Source organism: Sinocyclocheilus grahami, unplaced genomic scaffold (genome assembly GCF_001515645.1).
Source record: "Sinocyclocheilus grahami isolate Dianchi unplaced genomic scaffold, SAMN03320097.WGS_v1.1 scaffold151.1, whole genome shotgun sequence".
NCBI lineage: Eukaryota > Metazoa > Chordata > Actinopteri > Cypriniformes > Cyprinidae > Sinocyclocheilus > Sinocyclocheilus grahami.
The window spans coordinates 561459-583365 of record NW_015505330.1 but is presented as its reverse complement, the minus strand read 5'-3'; the positions used below and the strand labels follow the sequence as shown (position 1 = coordinate 583365).

The 21907-nt window shown below is 37.7% G+C and overlaps 1 protein-coding gene across 9 annotated transcripts in view; it reads left to right on the top strand.

Annotated features, from left to right (window-relative positions):
- Window positions 1-14783, top strand: part of LOC107592205 (filamin-C-like) — a 53097-nt gene extending 38314 nt beyond the window's left edge. For 4 of the 9 annotated variants that reach the window (XM_016281614.1, XM_016281612.1, XM_016281611.1 and 1 more), the window contains 21 exons: window positions 800-989; window positions 1117-1140; window positions 1330-1577; window positions 2286-2378; window positions 2772-2871; window positions 2999-3139; window positions 3272-3400; window positions 3503-3676; window positions 4785-4946; window positions 5656-5859; window positions 6326-6478; window positions 6566-6688; window positions 7294-7539; window positions 9148-9417; window positions 10078-10215; window positions 10306-10421; window positions 10778-10910; window positions 11908-12084; window positions 12172-12390; window positions 13516-13722; window positions 13812-14783. In XM_016281614.1, coding sequence (XP_016137100.1) covers window positions 800-989; window positions 1117-1140; window positions 1330-1577; window positions 2286-2378; window positions 2772-2871; window positions 2999-3139; window positions 3272-3400; window positions 3503-3676; window positions 4785-4946; window positions 5656-5859; window positions 6326-6478; window positions 6566-6688; window positions 7294-7539; window positions 9148-9417; window positions 10078-10215; window positions 10306-10421; window positions 10778-10910; window positions 11908-12084; window positions 12172-12390; window positions 13516-13722; window positions 13812-13999 — 3435 coding nt within the window. In that variant the 3' untranslated portion in view covers window positions 14000-14783. The remainder of the gene's footprint in view (window positions 1-799; window positions 990-1116; window positions 1141-1329; window positions 1578-2285; window positions 2379-2771; window positions 2872-2998; window positions 3140-3271; window positions 3401-3502; window positions 3677-4784; window positions 4947-5655; window positions 5860-6325; window positions 6479-6565; window positions 6689-7293; window positions 7540-9147; window positions 9418-10077; window positions 10216-10305; window positions 10422-10777; window positions 10911-11907; window positions 12085-12171; window positions 12391-13515; window positions 13723-13811) is intronic. The other 5 variants (XM_016281616.1, XM_016281613.1, XM_016281610.1 and 2 more) reach the window with 2 other exon arrangements.
- Window positions 14784-21907: the final 7124 nt, after the last annotated feature.

The window sequence follows — 21907 nt, the reverse complement described above, 5'->3', positions numbered from 1 at the left end:
TCTATCTATCTATCTATCTATCTATCTATCTATCTATCTATCTATCTATCTATCTATCTATCTATCTATCTATCTATCTGTCTATCTGTCTGTCTGTCTGTCTATCTGTCTGTCTGTCTGTCTGTCTGTCTGTCCTCTTGTTTCATATACACCATATTCCTTTGACACTGAAGTGCCTGAAGTGACTTGGGAATTGTAGTTTCTTGAGGGTGATCCTTGTTTTTTTATAATCATACTACTTTCCATTCTGAAAAGGAAGAGAGAAAACTTCACTCAAACCAAACCCAAACTGCACACATGCAAAAGCATCCAGAAACATCTTTGTCTTGCACAAAAGTGCTGTTTTTGAATGTAAGAGTGAACCTTTCTCCCAAGCAGCCATACTTGATCATTTTGTACCGGTCAAGGGGACTTGATACCCTTAATGTTGCCCTCTAGTGGTCTCTGTGGACTGACCTATCATTAGATTTAGGCTAAAACCCTACATGTGGTTTTCCAATACATGACTAACAGATGTGCCAGACGCTCTGCGCTCTTAAGGAAATATTACCACTCCGCTCCCCGCTCCGCTCACGCTCCGCTCCGCTCACATGCTCTGGTGCCTGCTACTGTATGCAGTCTGTATTAGGAATAGTGCCTTGTTCAATATCATCTATATTTATTTCAGCAAGTTCAGTTAGAACTTATTCAAATAAGAAATAAGATTTTTATATGCAGGCTCAAAAGAGCCTACGAATATATAGACACACATGCACACTCATTCCCATGAACACAGTTTAACAACTCATTCATTTTGCAGGACCCAGAAGGAAAACCAAAGAAAGCCAACATTCGAGATAACAGAGATGGAACATACACCGTGTCCTACGTCCCAGATATGACAGGACGCTACACTATTACAATCAAATATGGCGGAGATGAGATCCCATACTCCCCCTACCGCATACATGCGCTGCCTAGTGGAGATGCCAGCAAATGCCTTGTGACAGGTCAGTTGTATGTGACATATTGCTTTATTAAAATGTTATCTTAGCAGTCTAGTTTCTTTTTTGAAACAGCATCTTATGCACACTTTTATGATCATGAATTCTAACAGCTCTTTTTGTTGATTTGTAGTGTCAATTGGGGGACACGGATTGGGTGAGTTTTTTGAAAACATCATCAGTTACCTATATTGAACTTTGCAAGTCTTTTTATGTAGGATCAGTTTAGGCCTTTTTTGTAATTATGGTGAATGTCAAAAAGTGACCCAGTGTACATGAATTCACGCTATAACTCTCTGAATGGTGTAGTAAAATAGCTTTATTGTGATTGCTGTGTCATGGACAGGCTCTGGGCTCGGACCCACTATTCAAATCGGCGAGGAGACCGTTATCACTGTGGATGCAAAGGCTGCTGGCAAGGGGAAGGTCACCTGCAAAGTGTCAACTCCAGACGGGGCGGAGCTAGACGTGGATGTGGTGGAGAACGCGGACGGGACATTTGATATCTATTATACTGCTCCAGAGCCTGGGAAATATGTCATAACCATTCGCTTCGGAGGAGAGCACATTCCCAACAGCCCCTTCCATGTGGTGGTGAGCACCTTCTTTTTGAAAGATGCCTCTTATGCTCACCAAGTCTGCATTTATTTAAATAAAAAAATACAGTAAAACAGTAATATTGTGAAATATTATTATAATTGAAAATATCTGTTTTCTATTTTTAATCTATTTTAAAATATAATTTATTCTTGTGATGCAAAGCTGAATTTTCAGCATCTTCAGTGTCACATGATCCTTCAGAAATCATTCTAGTATGCTGATTTGATTCTCAAGAAATATTTCTTATTATTATCAATGTTGAAAACAGTTGTACTGTCTAATGTTTTCTGTAGAAAACAAGATTTTCTTCCAGGACTTCTCATGAATAAACATTTATTTTACATAAAACATTTTTGTAACAATGTAAAAGTCTTTATTGTTACTATTGATAAATTTGAAGCATCCAAAATATAAATGTCTTTAAAAAATGTACTGACCCCAGACTTCTGAACAGTAGTGTATATGTTATATTTGTATTTGTTTTATGCAAATGATCATAAACAAATTCAAAATATGGCTACCAGTGCATGGTGTGTTTTTACAAAATAATTATTCGCCCAAATAAAAACATTTTTGTGCCTCATTCATTGAGATTATGTTTAACTTAGCAATTCAATTCCAGTTCAGTGGGTCGAATTGAATTAGCTGGTTGTAAATGTGTGTCGTGTGAAGCTCTAAACATGTGACCACCTCCTTCTCCAGGCATCTGATACCATCCCTATAATCGAGGAACCATGTGATAAACTACAGATACAGCAGCCCTACGCCCCCTACCAGGGCTACACCCCTCACTGGGTACACACCACCCCTAGTCATCAGATAACGTCCTAAACGCTCTCTGCTCCCCAGCCTTTATCATTACATCTTTTCATTTCATCCATCTTTGCTTAATTTCCCATGAGCTGTACTGCTGATGTCTTTTTAACAAGTTATTAAACAGCTAGTTGTCTGATCATGCATTCGTAGAGTTAATGAATAGGTTGTTGATCTCCTATTGCAGAGCCGTTGTTTTGCACAAGGTTCTTTGTAGCTGCTGCTTTTATGAATTTATTTCCTCTACTGCTGCCCAACCAGCCTGTGCCATTGTCTGTTTTTCGTTTTCCTGCCATTAACCCTTTGCACGCACTTAGATCTTCTCACTGTATTTAGTTAGCAGTGCAGTGATGCTAAAATTGCTTTCTCTTTAAGGCCACGGAGGAACCAGTCACTGCAGTGGATGCCATGGAGCCAATGCTCCGCCCGTTCAATCTGGTCATTCCATTTACTGTGCAAAAGGGCGAGATTACAGGTATTAACACTTATTAAAAATATATAAAAAATAAATAATTATCAGAGGTGCAAGGAAGCATGCATCTTTTCACAAAGGCCTGTGGAATTCAGTATTTGCAAAGACGGCATTTTTTTTTTGTTTTAAGGTGAGGTACGTATGCCCTCTGGTAAAACCGCCCGTCCCCACATCACTGATAACAAGGACGGGACTGTGACGGTCAAATACGCCCCCACTGAGAAGGGCCTACATGAGATGGACATCAAATATGACGGGAACCACATACCAGGTATCAAAACAATTAGAGGTTTGCTGCTCTAAAATCTGTAAATGTAATATTTATGCTATAATTGGCCTGTTAAATAATTTCTGTGTTCATCTTTAAACATGAAGTCACACTCTTTCAATATCTCGCTTACAGGAAGTCCGCTGCAGTTCTATGTGGATGCCATTAACAGCGGGCATGTGAATGCATACGGCCCTGGTCTGAGTCACGGCATGGTCAACAAACCCACCACCTTCACAATCGTCACTAAGGACGCTGGAGAAGGTAATACACACACGCCAAGCCTGGCAGCCTCACAGTCACATCGCATTAGTCTCACATTGCCAGACTTCTGACTTCCCACATTGCTCTCTCATCTTCTCTCAGGTGGTCTGTCTTTGGCAGTGGAAGGCCCTTCTAAAGCAGAGATCAGCTGTAAGGATAATAAAGATGGCACCTGCACTGTGTCCTACCTGCCAATGGCCCCAGGAGACTATAATATAATCGTCAAGTTTGATGACAAGCACATCGCTGGAAGCCCCTTTACAGCCAAGATCACAGGTAGGGGATTTTATGTGCCCAAATATGGGTATGAGAGAGAGAGAAAGAGAAAGAGAGAGGATGAACAAGAGAGGGCAAAGTTATGTCTCTCCATAACGTCTGTGAAGCACTAAATTAGCTGCCGTGTGTGTTTATGTGTGTGCGCGTGCCTTCACACCTGGAGAATTTAACCACATGTGAAGCGCTTCTAAAAGTAGGAGCCACTTCCTGGGAGTTTTTAGAAACAGGAAGCAGCTGTTTCCCCCCTCCTTCAGTCTCACTCTCACTTTGCCCCTCAACACTGCTCTCCACAACGGAACTGGGGTTGCACCCGCACAGTAAATGTTTATTTTTATTAACTGGATTATATGTGATTTATTTTTAATAACTGGATCATATGTGTTTTATGTACACTGCCTTTAAAAAGTTTGGGGTCAAAAATGTAATTAATCAAAAATAATAGTAATATTGTGAAATATTATTGCAATTTCTAATATTGGTTTCCTAGTTTAATATACTTTAAAATATAATTTATGTGACGCAGTGCTGCATTTTCATCAGCCATTACTACAGTCTTTAGTGTCACATGATCATTCAGAAATTCTAATATGCTGATTTATTATCAGTGTTGAAACTGTTGTGCAGCTTATTATTTTTTTGGAACCTGTGATAATTTTTTCTTTGATTCTTTGATGAATAAAAAGTTAAAAAGAACAGCATTTATTCAAAATAGAAATCTTTTCTAACAATAAAAGTTTTTACTATCACTTTAAAAAAAAATCAATTTAACACATCCTTGCTGAATAAAAGTATTAATTTCTTTAAAAAAAAGGAAAAAATATTTTGAATAGTAGTTTATATTATGTAATACAAAATTTCTATTTCGAATAAACACTGTTCTTTTTCAAATTTTATTTATCAAAGAATCCTGAAAAAAGTATCACAGGTCTCAAAAAAAATATTAAGCAGCACATCTGATTCTAACATTGATTATAAATCAGCATATTAGAATGATTTCTGTAGAATCATGTCACACTGAAGACTAGAGTAATGATGCTGAAAATTCAGCTTAACATAACATAACATAAATTGTTATTTTTAATTATTTTCTATCTCATTCTTGATGAAGGTGATGACTCCATGAGGACGTCTCAGCTGAACGTTGGCACAGCCACAGATGTGTCACTGAAGATCACAGAGACGGACCTGAGCTCCCTGACCGCGAGCATCAAAGCCCCATCTGGCAACGAGGAGCCCTGCCTGCTGAAGAGACTGCCAAACCGACACATCGGTAAGTCACACGTCAAGCCTGCCAGCACCTACATGCGTCACGACTGAACTGATAAAGCAGAATATTAATAAGCCAGATTAGTTGTCATAGTGACCAAGGTGGGGGATGGTGTTCAGCCGAAATCCTGGCATCCAGTATATTGAGTGAGGGGACTGTGACGACTTGTTAATCTAATGAATAATTGATTTGTTAAATCAAATAAAAATTAGTGTGTCAGATTGGTCGAGACGCTACAATATTGTTTGTGAATAGATTCAGTTACTAAGGGATTTTAAAGACCCCAAATTTTGAATATCCAACAGGAAGTTCAGGTAGGACTTATTGAAGTTTGTATACACCCCTGCAAACAAGAGGAGTCACCAATATTTAGATACATTTTCCCAGAAGATTGTGTCACTGCAAATTTAATGATAAGACTTTTAGAAACTAGATAAACCTATGAGGTTTTTCATAACAAGATGTCAGCAATCAAACTCTAAAATTTTCTGATGAGGTGACTGACGCCTGTAGTATTTGCCTCAAAAAACCCGATTTGAGACTAAGAGCTCCTTCCTGCGATTTCAAAGAGAATCAACTATCAGCTCAGAAAAGGCTTTTGATGTAAAGCCAAACCCTGAGGCCTATCTTTTTAGTTGGATATGACAGTGCTACCATAAAATACTCGATAAACCTGAACAAAGAACTCATTCCCATTGCTCTTTGCCTTCAGGAATATCCTTCACTCCTAAAGAGGTGGGTGAGCATGTGGTCAGCGTGAAGAAGAATGGAAAACACGTGACCAACAGCCCATTCAAGATCATGGTGGGCCAGTCTGAGATCGGAGATGCCAGTAAGGTGAAGGTGTTTGGGAAAGGACTGATTGAAGGACACACCTTTGAAGTGGCTGAGTTCATTGTGGACACCAGAAGTGCAGGTAAATGGTATTCTAGGATATTTGTGGCTCCCATAATGCACTTAAGGTACAGACATACAACACTACGATGGAAAATAAACAAACATTTTTTTTTGGAGGCAAAATTTCAACATTTTACCTAGCAACTTTCTGTTGGTCAGTATGGCAAATTCACATGACTATTGCCCTTCGATTGCCTTTGTGCAAAACTCTCAATCACACAGTTTCCTATTGAAATGAATGGAAATTTCACAGAGCAACAGTAAATATTACTACACCTTAAGCCTGAAGTACACTTCACTTTTGACACAAACGTTTAGCGTTATCTGACTGGATGTGTAAAATTTATGTCATGCGCACGGAATGCATAAACTAGCATGTGTGTACGAACTGGGATTTATGAAGGTTGGATTCACTAAACAGTCGTGCTTCTTTTGCAAACTGTATTTAATCATAAAAGTCATTGGTTCTGGTCAATATGTTGTAGGCTATGGAGGTCTCGGTCTGTCCATCGAGGGGCCCAGTAAAGTTGACATTAACTGTTCAGATGTGGAAGATGGAACCTGCAAAGTGACCTACTGCCCAACCGAACCCGGAACTTACATTATCAACATCAAATTTGCCGACAAACATGTGCCAGGTACAGCATAACCCTCAAACTGAAGTCTCTTTAAGACTTTCCTTCTGAGGTGGGTGACTCTTTTAAACACTTCATGTTGTTCCACAGGAAGTCCATTTACAGTGAAGGTTCTGGGCGAGGGAAGAATGAAGGAGAGCATCACCAGAAAGAGGCAGGCGCCCTCTATCGCCACGGTGGGCAGCACTTGCGACCTCAACCTCAAGATTCCAGGTGAGGAGAGAATGAATGAGGTGTCAAGCCTTTACAAAATCACATGCTGTCTAGTAGATACTGCATTTGGTTTGAAACTTACTTAACGAGCGTTAAAAAAGTATGTTCGATGCAATATAATATGAGTAGCATAAATGAAGTTAATTTGTTTTACATTCACCGTGTTGTCACTGTCAAATGACCTACCAGCATCAGTTGCGTCACTTCACTGGCATTCACAACTACTCTCCCGTGGCCTCATGGGATAATTTTTATGTGCACTTCAGAATCTCGCCAGAAGCAGGGTACTTTTCGCCTATTGTTGACATACTACTCATCTCATACTATTTTTCGCCTACTACTACTATAGGCATATTCAGACATAGAGCTGGTCTCTTTTTCCACCTGTTTCCCACTGTCACACGTGTCACTTCCTGTCTCCGCAATCAGAGTGGTTCTGTATGAAACTATACAATTTAAGTTATTTTGATTTAAAAAAAGAATACGGAATTTGTTTCCATTCTGCTCAGAAGCATGCATTTCCTGTTTCTCCTTTTTCATCGCTTCTTTTCTTCTTCCTTCTTCTCTTTCCTTCTTCCTCTGTCTTTCGGGTTCCACATCTGCAGGGAACTGGTTTCAGATGGTGTCGGCCCAAGAGCGGCTCACGCGTACCTTCACCCGCAGCAGCCACACCTACACACGAACCGAACGCACCGAGATCAGCAAGACCCGCGCGGGCGAGACCAAGCGGGAAGTGCGGGTGGAAGAGAGCACCCAGGTGGGGGGCAACCCCTTTAGGGATGTTTTCGGTGGATTCCGGGGCAGGGAGAGCCGGGGACCCTTCAGCAGCGCCCAGGGTCGACAATCAGAGGGTGTGTGTTTGTGTGTGTTGATCACTGGTTAAAGGGTTGGTTCACCCAAAAATGAAAATTAGCCCATGTTTTACTTACTTAGCGGAAGTGTGAGAAAAGTGTTAATAATGTTTTAAATATGGATATTTTTCTTACAAAAATGCATGGATTCGCTACAGGAGGCCTTTATTCACACCCCGGAGCCATGTGTGGCATGTTTTATTATGGATGGATGCGCTTTATTTGACAACTTTTAGACTGTTAAAAAAAACACCCGCCCAGTGCCATTATAACGCTTGGAAGAGCAAGGACAATTTTTAATATAACTCTGATTGGATTCGTCTGAAGGAAGAAAGTCATATAAACGTTAGGATGCCTCGAGGGTGAGTAAAACATGGGCTAATTTTCATTTTTGGGTGAACTAACCCTTTAAACAGATAATTTAGGTCCTAAATATTTTTCTTACTATTATCTCGCCCAAAATTTTGATTTGAAATGAGTTATTGATACCAGAATTTTAATTTTTTGAGTGAACTATCCCTTTAAAGGTGCAATAGGTGATTGTCTTCAGAAATTTTTTTTGTTATTCTGGTTGAAAGTCTCTTCACATCCCGATAGCAATCATTAAGTTAAGTGGTCTAAATGTTTTTATCTGTATTTATATATTCTGTGGAAGGCGTAGTACCAAGAAATGTTCGTCCAATCAAAATGCTCAGTCCGAGCGTTTTAATTGGCTTTCCTACCTGTCTGTCATCGTATGTATTAGCATACCTCTGCGCACCCGCCTTGCGCAGACAGGATCAGCGCGTTCACACACGCTGTGCAGACAGAGCGAGAATGGCAGACAAACATTAACAACCCAATCTTCCTTCCTGGTATTGTAGTACTTTTAAAGTTTTCTCACCGGTGAATGACACATGATGTAGCCCAGCGGTTCCCAATTCCAGTCCTCATTAGTTAACACACCCAATTAGGATAACCAGCTCGTTAGAAGTGAGCTACGTGCATGAACTGTGTTCCGATCGATATGATCCCTACACAGTGTTCATTGCTTCCTACTCCCTAAGCAGGCGAAATCCGTTGAAGTTTACTTCACTTCAGAACATTCATTCACAGATTTGCGCTGCGCAGCGTCTTGTGCAGAGTGTGCAGAGTGAGGACTGGAATTGGGAACCGCTGATGTAGCCTATTGTAGTAATGTTGTCTCTAGTATTCTGGTTTGTGAGCGTATATGCGTTCAGGGGGCGTGGCTTTGGCCGGCGATTGCAGGGAGGGTGGGACGTTTGCTTTCAGTGCTATCAGGCTAAAGTTAGCATTTTCCAAGATCTCCTACTGCACCTTTAAGTTTTGCAGCTATTACAAGTTTCTTCTCGTGTTACTGTGAATGTGCGTGTGATATCATGGTATGTGTGTATTTATGGGGTTTTCGGCTGGAATGAGCGCACACTTTCCGCTGCAGACATTTATGACAGGAGAGCTGAGCTGGAAAATCTGAGCAGCATTCAACTCTGTGGGCAGCCCAGCCAAAACATCCTCTTTTATAGAAGAAATGCCTGAAATTTTATGTGAAATGTCTCATTCGTGTGCCCTTCCTCTTTTCCCTTCCCTCTTTCTCATCCTCTCTCTCAGGTGAATCAGGTACGCAGGAAATGACCGCACAGGTGACGAGTCCCAGTGGCAACACAGAGGACGCTGAGATCATAGAGGGAGAGGACAGCACCTATAGTGTGCGTTTTGTGCCTCAGGAGATGGGCCCCCACACTGTCAATGTCAAATACAGGGGACAGCATGTCCCCGGAAGCCCCTTCCAGTTCACTGTGGGGCCCCTGGGAGAGGGAGGGGCCCATAAGGTTCGGGCTGGTGGTACTGGACTGGACAGAGGTGTGGCTGGAGTTCCAGGTAAGAGACAAGAAGATGTGTTGTTGTTTACTAAGATAGTTGATGGAAAAAAAATGTATTTAAGATTTTTAAAAATTGGCAATATTGTTATTGTAGTATCAAGATACTATTATAGGTTGTAATATTTTGAAATAGTTTTTATTTTTACATTTTGTTGTGTTTTATGGCATTTAAAAAAAAAATTTAAGCATTTTTATTTCAGTTTTGGGTATTTCAATAATACATTTTAAACTAAATGAAAATGTGAAATTTTGCCTTGCCAACTAACTGAACTAAAATAAGTTTAAATGGTAGTTTATTTCAGTTAACTTGTATTTTATTTAAAGAAAATGAAAACAAATTGAACTTAATTTATTTAACAAAAAAGTGTTTTTTATGGTTTTAATTTTAGTTATGTGTTATAACCATGCTTGGCTGCTAACTGTAATAAAAATAGGATGAACTACTGGAATTAAACCACTAGAAACTAAAACTGAAATAAAAAATAAAGCTAAAAAAAAAATGAAAATCAAAATATAAAAACTAATTTAAAATAGGCTAATAATAAACACTGTAATAGTATACAAAAAATAGTGAAATAAGACCGACAGGAAGTCAGGTACTCTTTATTTTTTTTGGGATATTGTGAACATTAAAACATTATTTTTGTATGATTTTTAGCTGAGTTCAGTATCTGGACCCGTGAGGCCGGCGCTGGCGGTTTGTCCATAGCTGTTGAGGGGCCCAGCAAAGCAGAAATTTCCTTTGAGGACAGGAAGGATGGTTCCTGTGGGGTGGCCTATGTAGTGCAGGAACCTGGTACTACAACCTAGTGTTTGCTTTAGTAGTGAAATTTTCCCTTAAATCATTTTCAATTACTCTTTTTTTCCCTCATTTATTTGATTTCAGGTGACTATGAGGTGTCAATCAAATTTAACGACGAGCATATCCCAGACAGCCCTTTCATAGTTCCTATTGCATCAGTGTCAGATGACGCCCGCCTGCTTACCGTCACCAGCCTGCAGGTGAGTGATTCCAGATCAAACACATTCACGCACGAGTCACGTGGAAAGGGATAGTTCTTCTCTGTAGCAGCGGGACACACTCTCTGTGAGAGCACTTGATGGAGAGCACAGGACAGCTTATCATGAGACGAGACAAGTGTACTTGCAGTTCCCTTCACGAAGAGTGAAGAAGGAGTTTCTCAAGAAAGACAAATGAGCATGACGAAGTAGCAGAGCATTTTTATGTTGGCCATTGTGAATATGCTTAGTGAGAAAGGCACATCTTTACATATTCAGTTTTAAACTTCTGAAGATTAGATGATATTCCAAAACTGTTCAGATTCTCTAAGTCTGTGTGGCTGTGTCTGTCTGTGCAGGAGATGGGTCTGAAGGTGAATCAAGAAGCCTCGTTTGCCGTGCAGCTGAACGGAGCGAGAGGGGCGATTGATGCTAAGGTTCACACACCATCTGGAGCAGTGGAGGAGTGTTACATCACTGAGCTAGACAATGGTGAGCATACTCATGAATATAAAAAGTCTGGGGAATTATTTGTCTGTAATAAATTGTATGATTTATATGTATTATTATTAAAATTCATATATAATTTTATTAAACATTTGTATTATACTATTTTGTTCATGTTAAACAATTTTTATATTATTATTCATATAGTGTAGTATTTTTCAAATATAATAAAAATCATGTGTGTGTGTATTATTTAGTATATTTGTTTATTATACAATTTTTATTCTATTTTCATAATTTTGTAAATTTTTATTTATGTTTTCTCTAAATATATTTATATTTATACAACATTCATTTTTATGTTTTATAAATGATTCATTATGCAATACATTACTTTAAACAATTTAAATTATAATATTTAATTATTTATGTTTTATATTTATTTTACATTATATATTGTTATCATTTATATTATCCAAATATATATGTGTTCATTATATAATATATTATGTTATTAATCAATATTATTATAATTATGTATGATATTTTATATATTGTTATTTATTGTTTAATATATATTTTTATGATATTATTTTGTATATTATTTATTTATTATATTATATTATATATACTATTTACACATGTGTGTATATATATTTTTAATTGTATATATTATTAATTATGTAATATGCTTTTAAATTATTCATAATATTTTGTGCATTATTTATATATTATTTTGTATGTCATATATTATTATTATTTATATTATCTAAATATATATGCATTTATATTGTGACATAACCTATTTTATTGTATTATTGTGTGTGTGTGTGTGTGTGTATATATATATATTTTTTTTCTTCAGTTTTCTATGTATTATTTTGATTAAACATTTTGTTTATCATATTATTTTAGGTTATGTAGTATTATTTATCTAAGATCCCAAATCTACTATATGGTCGCTGTAAAATTTAAAGACAGTACAACTGATATTAGTTAGATAGAGGGTGCATTTGAACACTGCGTGCCTGTTTTTGTGCAGATAAACACGCCATACGGTTTATTCCACGGGAGAACGGCGTCCACTCCATCGATGTCCGTTTTAACGGGAGTCACATCCCAGGCAGTCCCTTCAAGATCCGTGTAGGAGAACCCGGCCAGGCAGGAGATCCAGGAATGGTGACGGCTTTTGGGCCCGGACTGGAGGGGGGAACTACAGGTACAGTACAACACCATTGAACAGCCAATCACGAGTGTTAAGACACAAACACACAGAAACTCACTGGCTTCATCTCATCCGTCACAGGTGTAGCATCAGATTTCATTGTAAACACGTGTAACGCTGGCTCAGGAGCTCTGTCGGTCACCATCGATGGCCCATCGAAGGTGAAGATGGATTGTCAGGAGTGTCCAGAAGGATACAAGGTCACCTACACACCCATGGCTCCCGGCAGCTACCTAATCTCCATCAAATATGGAGGACCGCAGCATATCGTGGGCAGCCCCTTCAAAGCCAAAGTCTCTGGTGAGCCATCACACACTACAGTACATTAAACTAGGCTTTTTTGCTCTTTACGTATGCTTGGACAGACACAGAGACAGCTTACACACAGTTAGCCAAAGGGTATTTTATCTGTATTCCACCCTATTATATTATTGTTATTTTTATTATTAATTTAACAAGGACTGTGCACATTAAAAAAACATGACTGTAGATGCGCCACAGTTAGCCAAAGGGTATTTTTTTTTATCTGTATTCCACCCAAAAAACAAAACATAAAATCACAATATAATTAATATTAAAATATAATATAAATTTAAAAAACAAATTTGATGATAAAATGGTTATAAACATGAAAAACTACATTGTTGTCCCTTAAATATTAGATTACAGCATCTTGAAATCTACACCTGAAGTGGTGTAACAAAAACAGTTCAGCATGTAAATGTTTGATATTATATTATATTATATTATTCCACCCTAAAAACTAAAATTTAAATATTATTTATATAAAAATATAATACAAAATTGAAAATATTAAAATGGTTATCAACATGAAAATATTGAATAATAAACGCTGCTTTATAGCACCTTGAAATCTACACCTATTAACGTTTTAATTGCTAATGTGCTGTTTATTGATGTCCTTATGTCTGTATTATATTATATATTTTGTATTACACACATTAATAAACATTACTGTAAATACAGCACAGTTGGCCAAAGAGTATTTTTCATCTGTAGTCCACCCAAACACAAAATATAAAATCAAAATATTATTAGTATAAAAATATAATCAAAAAAAAAATAAAAAATGAAATAAAACGTGGTTATAAACAAAAATTGCTTTGTTGTTCTTTATAAAAAAAGCTGGACAAATACATAAATGTGTAAATAACTATTATTACAAAGCTTTCTTGCGCTCATGTTGAAATAGGAAAATCTGGTTCTGAGATTATATGATCAGACAGATTGTCATACAACATGATGGAGTGGATTTGAAACCACACAAGCTTATGACAACTATGAAAATGTGCGACTTGAGATTGAGACTAATGATTGGAGGGAAGAAATGACAGCGGACATCTTTCCACCTCAACTCATCTTTCATAGAGAAGCAGAATAATAAGAAGAAATCCTCTCTTCCAGGTGCACGTCTCTCCGGAGGACACTCTCTACACGAAACGTCATCGGTTCTGGTGGAAACGGTCATGAAATCGTCCTCAGTGGCCGGATCTTTCTCTACTCTGCCAAAGTTCTCGTCTGACGCCAGTAAGGTGATCTCCAGGGGGGCCGGACTCTCCAAAGCCTTCATTGGCCAGAAGAACACCTTCACAGTGGACTGCAGTAAAGCAGGTACAGCTTTCTAGACAAGACATGTTTGTGCATATTACCAATAATGCTCTCATGCAGATGACAAAACGGCTTTTATTTTGTTTCGTCAGGGACAAACATGTTAATGGTAGGAGTGCACGGGCCAAAGACTCCCTGTGAGGAAGTGTACGTCAAACACATGGGCAACAGAATGTACAATGTCACATACACAGTGAAGGAGAAAGGCGACTACATCCTGATAGTCAAGTGGGGCGAAGAAATGGTGCCCGGAAGCCCTTTCCACGTCACCGTGCCTTAAAGACTGTCTTTAGACCCTCTCCTCTATGCAAAGACTCTACTGATAGTCCTGGGAAAGAGACGGGACTCACCGACAATGCCTTTTCATGACATATAAATCAAGAAAACCTCTTCTATATCTGCATACGCTTTATCCAAATCATTTCACACCTTCACCTTTCACACATTATGTACCGTCATTTTTTGTATTCTGTTATTTTAGATGTTGTGAGACTAGACAATATTTGAATGATGAAATGCTAATTTGAAGACGCTTCGTGCTGAATCACATCCATCTTGTAACCAGTGAAGTTACTGTCCGGACCATTTACAGACAGCTGAATTATTTTATCTATTTTTTTATTTTTTATCTAATGCTAAAACTGGTCTTATTTTTGTGATGGAATAACACATTTAGTCTGGACTAGGTTTGAAGCCAGTCCTAATCAAGGGTTTAGTTTGAGCGGAGAAAGCCTGATATTTAAGTCCTGGTGGACAAGGTTCAGACTCACGCTGGGTCTAAACCGGTCCCGGGTGGCCCAGCACCCCTGCAGACTGGGTTGTGTGATTGGTTCGATTTTTTTGTACCAAGCGGTGTAGCAAAAACCGTTCAGCATGTGAATGTTTGAAATCCCACAGTTTTTACAGTGACTATGTTAAAGAGCAACATTTTATAGTGATTTTATATGTATGAATTTAAAATAGAAATGTATGGAGAAACACTAATTGTTTGATATTTTAATCTACTGTTTGGTAAAACTGTGCTGGCATATTAAAGTTTTAATTGCTAACGTGCCGTTTATTGATGTCCATATTCTATTATATTCTATTATAGTATATTCTATTATATTAAAAATATTAATAATTATATTTACTATTTATAATATTTATTATGATTTGTTTAACATGGACAGTGCACATTACACATTACTGTAAATGCACAACAAAGGCTATTTTTAATCTGTGATCTATGAATAGAATGTTACAGTGTTCCCCTGAAAAATAGTACAAAATATAAAATAAAGATATACATTTTTTTATAAACATGAGGAAATGCATTGTTGTTATAAATATATATATATATAAAAGACCTAACCAATTTTTTTTAATTAATAGATTTTTTTTAATGAATGGAAATTATATATCATATCAACATTTGTCATAAATACATAAATATAATAATAATAATAATTATTATTATTATTTTAGCCATCCAACACGACAAATGTAAAAGCATGAGAATATTTATGCATGTGTTTTGCTTGGATGCCATATGTTTGTTGCATTTGCAGCCACTAGAGGGCGCTCTCCCACTAGTGAATGCCAGGTGTAGTTAATGAGCTATTAGTTACAAACACAATTAATGGAAGCTGTCCAGGAGAAAAGGTCCTTCAGGTCAGTGTTTGAGTTATACTATTGATTGCGATTTAAATCCCAGATAAATCAATGAAAGGCATTTCTAATAAGCACAAGTATTTTTAGTTATCAAGTGCATCACGTAGCCCATCTTGAGAGAGAAAGAGATGTTTCCTTTCTGGCCTCATCACTAGCACCATAACTAGGATGCACCATATTAAACATGTCAGGAGGAAAATTCCTTCAAATAGGTAAACTGAGATTAGATTTTTCTGTTCTCTCAGGGAATGTAGATTCTGAGGCCTGAAATGTGTTAAATATGTGCTGTAATGTGAAATGCTCAAATGATCAAGCTCTTTTCCTTCCAGTTTCATGAGCAGAATGAAAACGCATAACTTTGTGTTTTCCTGATTCTGATCTCGCCATGTAATATGTGTAATATTCTCAGTTATATGAATCCAGTCAGTTCCGACAAGCGTGCTCTTTTGCTACAGACATCAATATTCTGGTTTTGTTAAAAGTATGCGGTTTGTGTCAGATATTCTGCTCATCTATCATCATGTCTGAGTCTTAATAAATATGAAAAAGCTGGAATATTTCGGTCACTTCAGTTCTATAGAGTTCTACGTTGCTCGGTTTGGGCTTTCATAGTGATCGATGACCATTTTGCCGGTGCAGGAGTCAGATGCAGTGAGGAAGAGGATGAAGAGGCTCGCAGAACCAGCATCTGCTTCTTTGGACACATTGGTTGAGTAAGATCTATTGCTGATCTTTAACCATGGCACTTTCTAGAAAACTTGATTCTGATTGGCCAATCTTGGTATCCTGTGGCCAGGTGTTTCCTAATACTTTTCCTAATGTTCATACTTTTCATGAATCACAGTGCGTCCTTTCGTTTCATACAAACGTTGTAATTATAGGCCCTTTACTCACTGTTATATCAGTGCAATTCAGTCTTATTGCTATAATGATTTTTCTTAAATCCGTTTTTTTTCCTTAGCTTTAAGATAATATAGGCTACAGGCAGTGTTGGGGGTAACGCATTACAAGTAACGCGAGTTACGTAATCAGATTACTTTTTTTCAAGTAACTAGTAAAGTAACGCATTACTTTTTTAATTTACAAAAAAGTAACGCCAGTTACTTTGTTTTCCCATTTATTGGCTGACAAGTCTCCTGTCCCCATATTGGGAGAAATCGGGAGTACAGAGGAGTTGGGTGCGCTGTGTGAACATGATGTAGTTCTAGACTAAATGTGAATGTGCATTAATTCATCCCACTCACAAAAAACAGATTTAGTATTGATCAAAATGAATTAAAACAGTTAAATGCAAACTCAGAATATGACGCAAACCTGCAATAATTAAATGTTAAATAACACAAATGTATCTAATCCCATTTTATTAACCAATGTCTTTGCTGCTGACCTTTGATGATCCAGTTCAACCATACTAATAAGCAAAAAATGACTTTAGATAAACTAACACTTGTGCTTTGTTTTTTTATTGCTGAAGAGTGTTTCTTCTCCTGCGTTCTACTGTACAGACGTGAATTTACTTTTTCTTTTCAGCCTGAGGTTTATTCATTACACTTTTTGGTGTGAAAGGGCTTTTACATTAGCTATAAATAGAACTTTTTATATTAAAAACAATCAAGCCCTGCTCCTATTTAAAAAGTAACGCGAAAGTAATGTAACGCATTACTTTCCATAAAAAGTAACTAAGTAACGTAATTAGTTACTTTTTTAGGGAGTAACGCAATATTGTAATGCATTACTTTTAAAAGTAACTTTCCCCAACACTGGCTACAGGTATGAATGTAGTTATGGGAGAAATTAAGCTTTTCGAACCTTTGAATCAGTTGAACCAATTGCTTCGCAAAATGATTAATTTTTTCGAAGCGCTCGAAACGCCACACGCTGGTGCCGTCTGCTGGTCAGAATGGTGTATAAGCAACGAAAACTTGGGACAAACATGCATAAAAGATATATATTTCAAATATTATACACATTTTTTAAATCTGGGAACAGGTAAAAATCTTTGAAATTTTGTGTACTGAAATCACGTGGCAATTTGATAAACACTCCAAATCACTCGCAAATTATTCGCAAAGGTTTTGAAGCTTCAAGACGCAGTGTTTCGAAAGCACCCATCGTGTATTCAATATTGTATTAATTGTCAAGTAACCATATAAAAATCAGGAAAATGCACAGCCGGTTATTTTCGCAAAATAAACACCTTATGTGAACACTTCGCTATTCTCAGCGTTATTAAAACGTAACCGATTTAGTTATCATAATAGGTATCACCTTGCGGAAGGTCCTTTACTCTCTATAGTTATAATCTCAGTACGACTATTCTCTGTAGAGGCAAGAGTTCAAATAGGCTGAATTAAATGGGTTATCTATGAATGCATGCATGATATTCAAAGTGCATTATGGGAGTTAAAGACTGACTCCTTAAGTGACTGGCCCCTGTAGGCCCACAGGTCAATCCCTTCATATGCGTTTTACCTTATGCTCTCGGCCACCGCACTATCCATATATCCCAAGAACTCTCTTTCTGCAAATAAAGATAGATAGATACCTAGTGGCTGCACCCCGTCACCTCATCAGTATGTGAACGTCCTCCTGAAAGGTGCTTGATCTCTACTTTCTTTTTGTCCCTGGGCTGGGCCTCAAGGAGTGGGCTAGATAGAGCCCATCTTAATGAGATACGGGGGATGACAGGAACCTAATGGATTCCTGGTCATTTGTAATGAGGATGTAAATGGCAATAAAGGCTCTGGGGCTCAGAATTAAAGCTGCATATTTCGAACACCGAGTCGCAGTGGAGTCGTTCAAACGGATTTCTCGTTATAGAGAAAAAAAGGACAGGAAAGGGGGAAAAGCCATTTAAAGGCATGGAGAGAGAGAGAATGTAAACACCTGGTTGTGTGTGTGGGACAATCACTTAGCAACGTAAATGACCTTGCACCTGTGGATGGAGGTATAGCGGGGCATACCGTCCTTCCTTTGACAGTATTTGATTAAGTGAGCTTAATCTCCTGTGGATTGTGATGCAAACTGAGGAGAGTCAACAAGAACAAACGCCATTCCTATTATGTGTTTTGAAGGTTGACCGATTTCAGGAGTCATTTTAAATTTGAAAAGAGAAAAATGGCAAATGTGGTATTTCTTTTATAAAACAGATCAATAAGCAACAAGTTAATAATTAGTAAAGATGTGGCTCACATTAGCTAAAGTTAAGCTAAAAATGTTCTTTGTCTATTATCAATAGCGTAGGTATGTATGAAGTAAAGGTCACACAGAAGTCAATTTCAAATCAACCAGCTGTCTGATGGTCTATATAGCAAATTTGCATGATCAGCTGAAACCAATGCAAGATCTGTGGAAAAATTGTTCATCCTCACTCGAAATTACTGATTGTGGTGATTTCTATGAAAAATACCGCATTGTGCTTGTGAAAATTAAAAAAATCAGTCACTTATCAGGTTGAGTGAATAATTCAATGACTCCCTCATAAAGACAGTGGCTGCATCCGAAATCGCATACTTTCCTACTAGGTGAAAAACAATATGTGCATGGAGTAGTATGTCAGAATTCACAGTATTCATAAAACAGCTAAGTCAATACTAGATGACGTACTATTTCTGAAATGCATATGAATAAAATTCATACTACACACATTCAAACTATAGAACATACGTCTTTAACAGTCGACAAGTAATTTCTTATTCAGAAGTGCCTACTTTTTGGATTTCAGATGCAGCCAGTCACTTGTTTTGTTTAAGAATGAATCAGTTTTGAACAAATCGTTTAAGTGAATGATTCACTGACTCACTCATACGGACATTTACTGGTTGCCAACTGAGTCATTGAAAACCTCTCTAGAAATACAGTATATGGTTGGCAAATTTGTCAAAAATATCAAAAACTACTCTGAACTCAAATGTTTTACTGATTTCTTTTCTTTTTTTAAAGTTATTATTGTTCCATACTTGTTGGTATCATTTCATGAAAGTTGTTTTTAACGTAAATAAAAAAAGACTCTATGGAATGTGCAAGCGCAGACAAGCAGGGTGATATGAAAACAGTAAAAAGTCTCTGTGCTTTTGGATTGTTACGACTCTGCACTCGTTTCTCAGCCAGCCAAATTCGAGGATCTGAGCTAATTTGCTGCGTTTAATTTTCGGAGATTCTTTGTTTAGAAGCGTTTACAACTCGACAGTTGGCATTTCAGTTTATGAACATTCTGGATGTTGCTTGAATGCTCCACTATAACATTTAAACAGGACATTTAAAGAGTTTTTTTTGTTGTTGTTTTTTTAACCATCTGCTTCTGGAAAAGTGTAAGTTTGAGTGGTTAGAAAAGACATAGCACTTGTAGAAACCCCGCTGACCCTGAGTATTTGTCAAGCCAACATAATTACACACGGTGTTCATAATAGCAGAAAGCACCATGAAGGATTTCAGGAACCATTAACAGTACGAATGTTTCAGATCCTCTTGTGCCGTAAGACAGCGCTACTAATGGTAATGGTAGGTGTCGAGGTGGATGCTGGAGTGTTTCCTCACTATTCCTCAGGCGTCATGGCAACGCTGTTTAATGGAGGGGGGTTGGTTGTCTTATCAGAAAATACAATCTGCTGAGTTTACTGGGGGAGAGGACAGATTGCGGGCATGATGGGAAATTTCCATCACCTGCTTTTTCACTTACAGCTAAGCACACGTCTAAATTTGAAAGCGAGCACACTTCCCAGGATAAACATCCTTCGGCAACACTGATTAATTCATATGTGTCATACAGCCAGGGTTCATTCTATGTATGAAAATACGTATGTGATGTTCACGGTCTGTGCTGTTGAACCCACAGCATGCTAAAACCTCGGCCGGAGTCACATTCAGCCTAATCCATGCTAATGGAAAAATACACTGTCTTCAATTTTTTTCCTCATGTATAGGAGTTTCAATTGATACTCTGGGAGCAATGCAATTCTGTAGCAGCGGCAGGAGGAGGGGTAAATTATTAAGGTGCTGTGATGCAGCATGCCAATGTATTAAGCTCTGTGTGTGTAAATGTGTTTCTGGGTACACAGATAGCGGACCTTATATATGTGCACACAATGCACGCATATGTATTTATGGAATATCTCGTGTTAGTAGATGAGTGCATGTGTGATAATGCAGAAAGTGAAGCAAGTGTAAAACCTGAGTCATCTGTCCACTTGGTGGCAGCAGACACTATGTGAACAAATGGGTTAATTGAACGTGAAAATCATATGAATGCTGTTATACCAGTAATATTTATCAGATTGAGCTTATTGAGACAGAAAACAGAAGCTGTTCCACAAATGGTTAGAGAGTTTGAAGTGTTGAGGCCCATTCACACGAAGAACTATAATGATAACTATATTAGCGTTCATACCAACACATGATAACATTCTGATTATTATTAGCTCACGGTGAATTATGTTGTCTGCTGTGTTGTGTGTGTGATTGTGCTCTTTAAATCAGGATGGCTTGTGATTGGCTGTCAATGTTTTTATCGTTCATTAGCTGGTGGAAAAATTGTTCTGAAAGTGATTCCAACTATATTATTGCTACATGCTGTTATCATTATAGTTTAGGCGTGGACTCTGCTATTCTATTAAATGTAGTCTTAATCATTATTGATATAGTTATTGTAATTTGTGTGAATGGGTCTTTCAAGGAATAGTTCACCCAAAAATGAAAGTTCTGTCATTTACTAAGCCTCAAATTGTTCCAAACCTGTATGATAAGAGATTTTGACAAATGTGAGTAACCCTACAGTTGCTAGTCCCCACTGAATTTCATAGAATGGGGGAAAAAATTTAATAAAATACCATGGAAGTCAATGGGGACCAGAAACTGTTTTGTCACCATGCAACAATCTTCAAAATATCTTCTTTTGTGTTCAGCAGAAGAAAGATATTCATACAGGTTTGGAACAAATTGAAGGGGAATAAACAATGATGACAGAATGGTAATTTTTAGGCGAACTATCACTTTAAAGCTTCTTCATGGAACCATAGATGCCAACAAAGAACCGCCAACCTCCCTCTCCAACAAATCACGTCACCTTAGATTAGTTGATAGATTCATTGCGTCACATGAAAGGTTTGAGGATAAAAAGGTCTTAAAATTAGCCATAAATATTTCTGATAGCACGTTTTTATGATGCGGGTTCGTGATGGTGATTAACGCTTTGTTTTTTCCCTCCCTCGGACCATCTGGGCAGCAGCTAAATAGACCACTGCAGCGAGCACACTAACTATCTCTCATGAAAATACGTATGTGATGTTCACGGTCTGTGCTGTTGAACCCACAGCATGCTAAAACCTCGGCCGGAGTCACATTCAGCCTAATCCATGCTAATGGAAAAATACACTGTCTTCAATTTTTTTCCTCATGTATAGGAGTTTCAATTGATACTCTGGGAGCAATGCAATTCTGTAGCAGCGGCAGGAGGAGGGGTAAATTATTAAGGTGCTGTGATGCAGCATGCCAATGTATTAAGCTCTGTGTGTGTAAATGTGTTTCTGGGTACACAGAT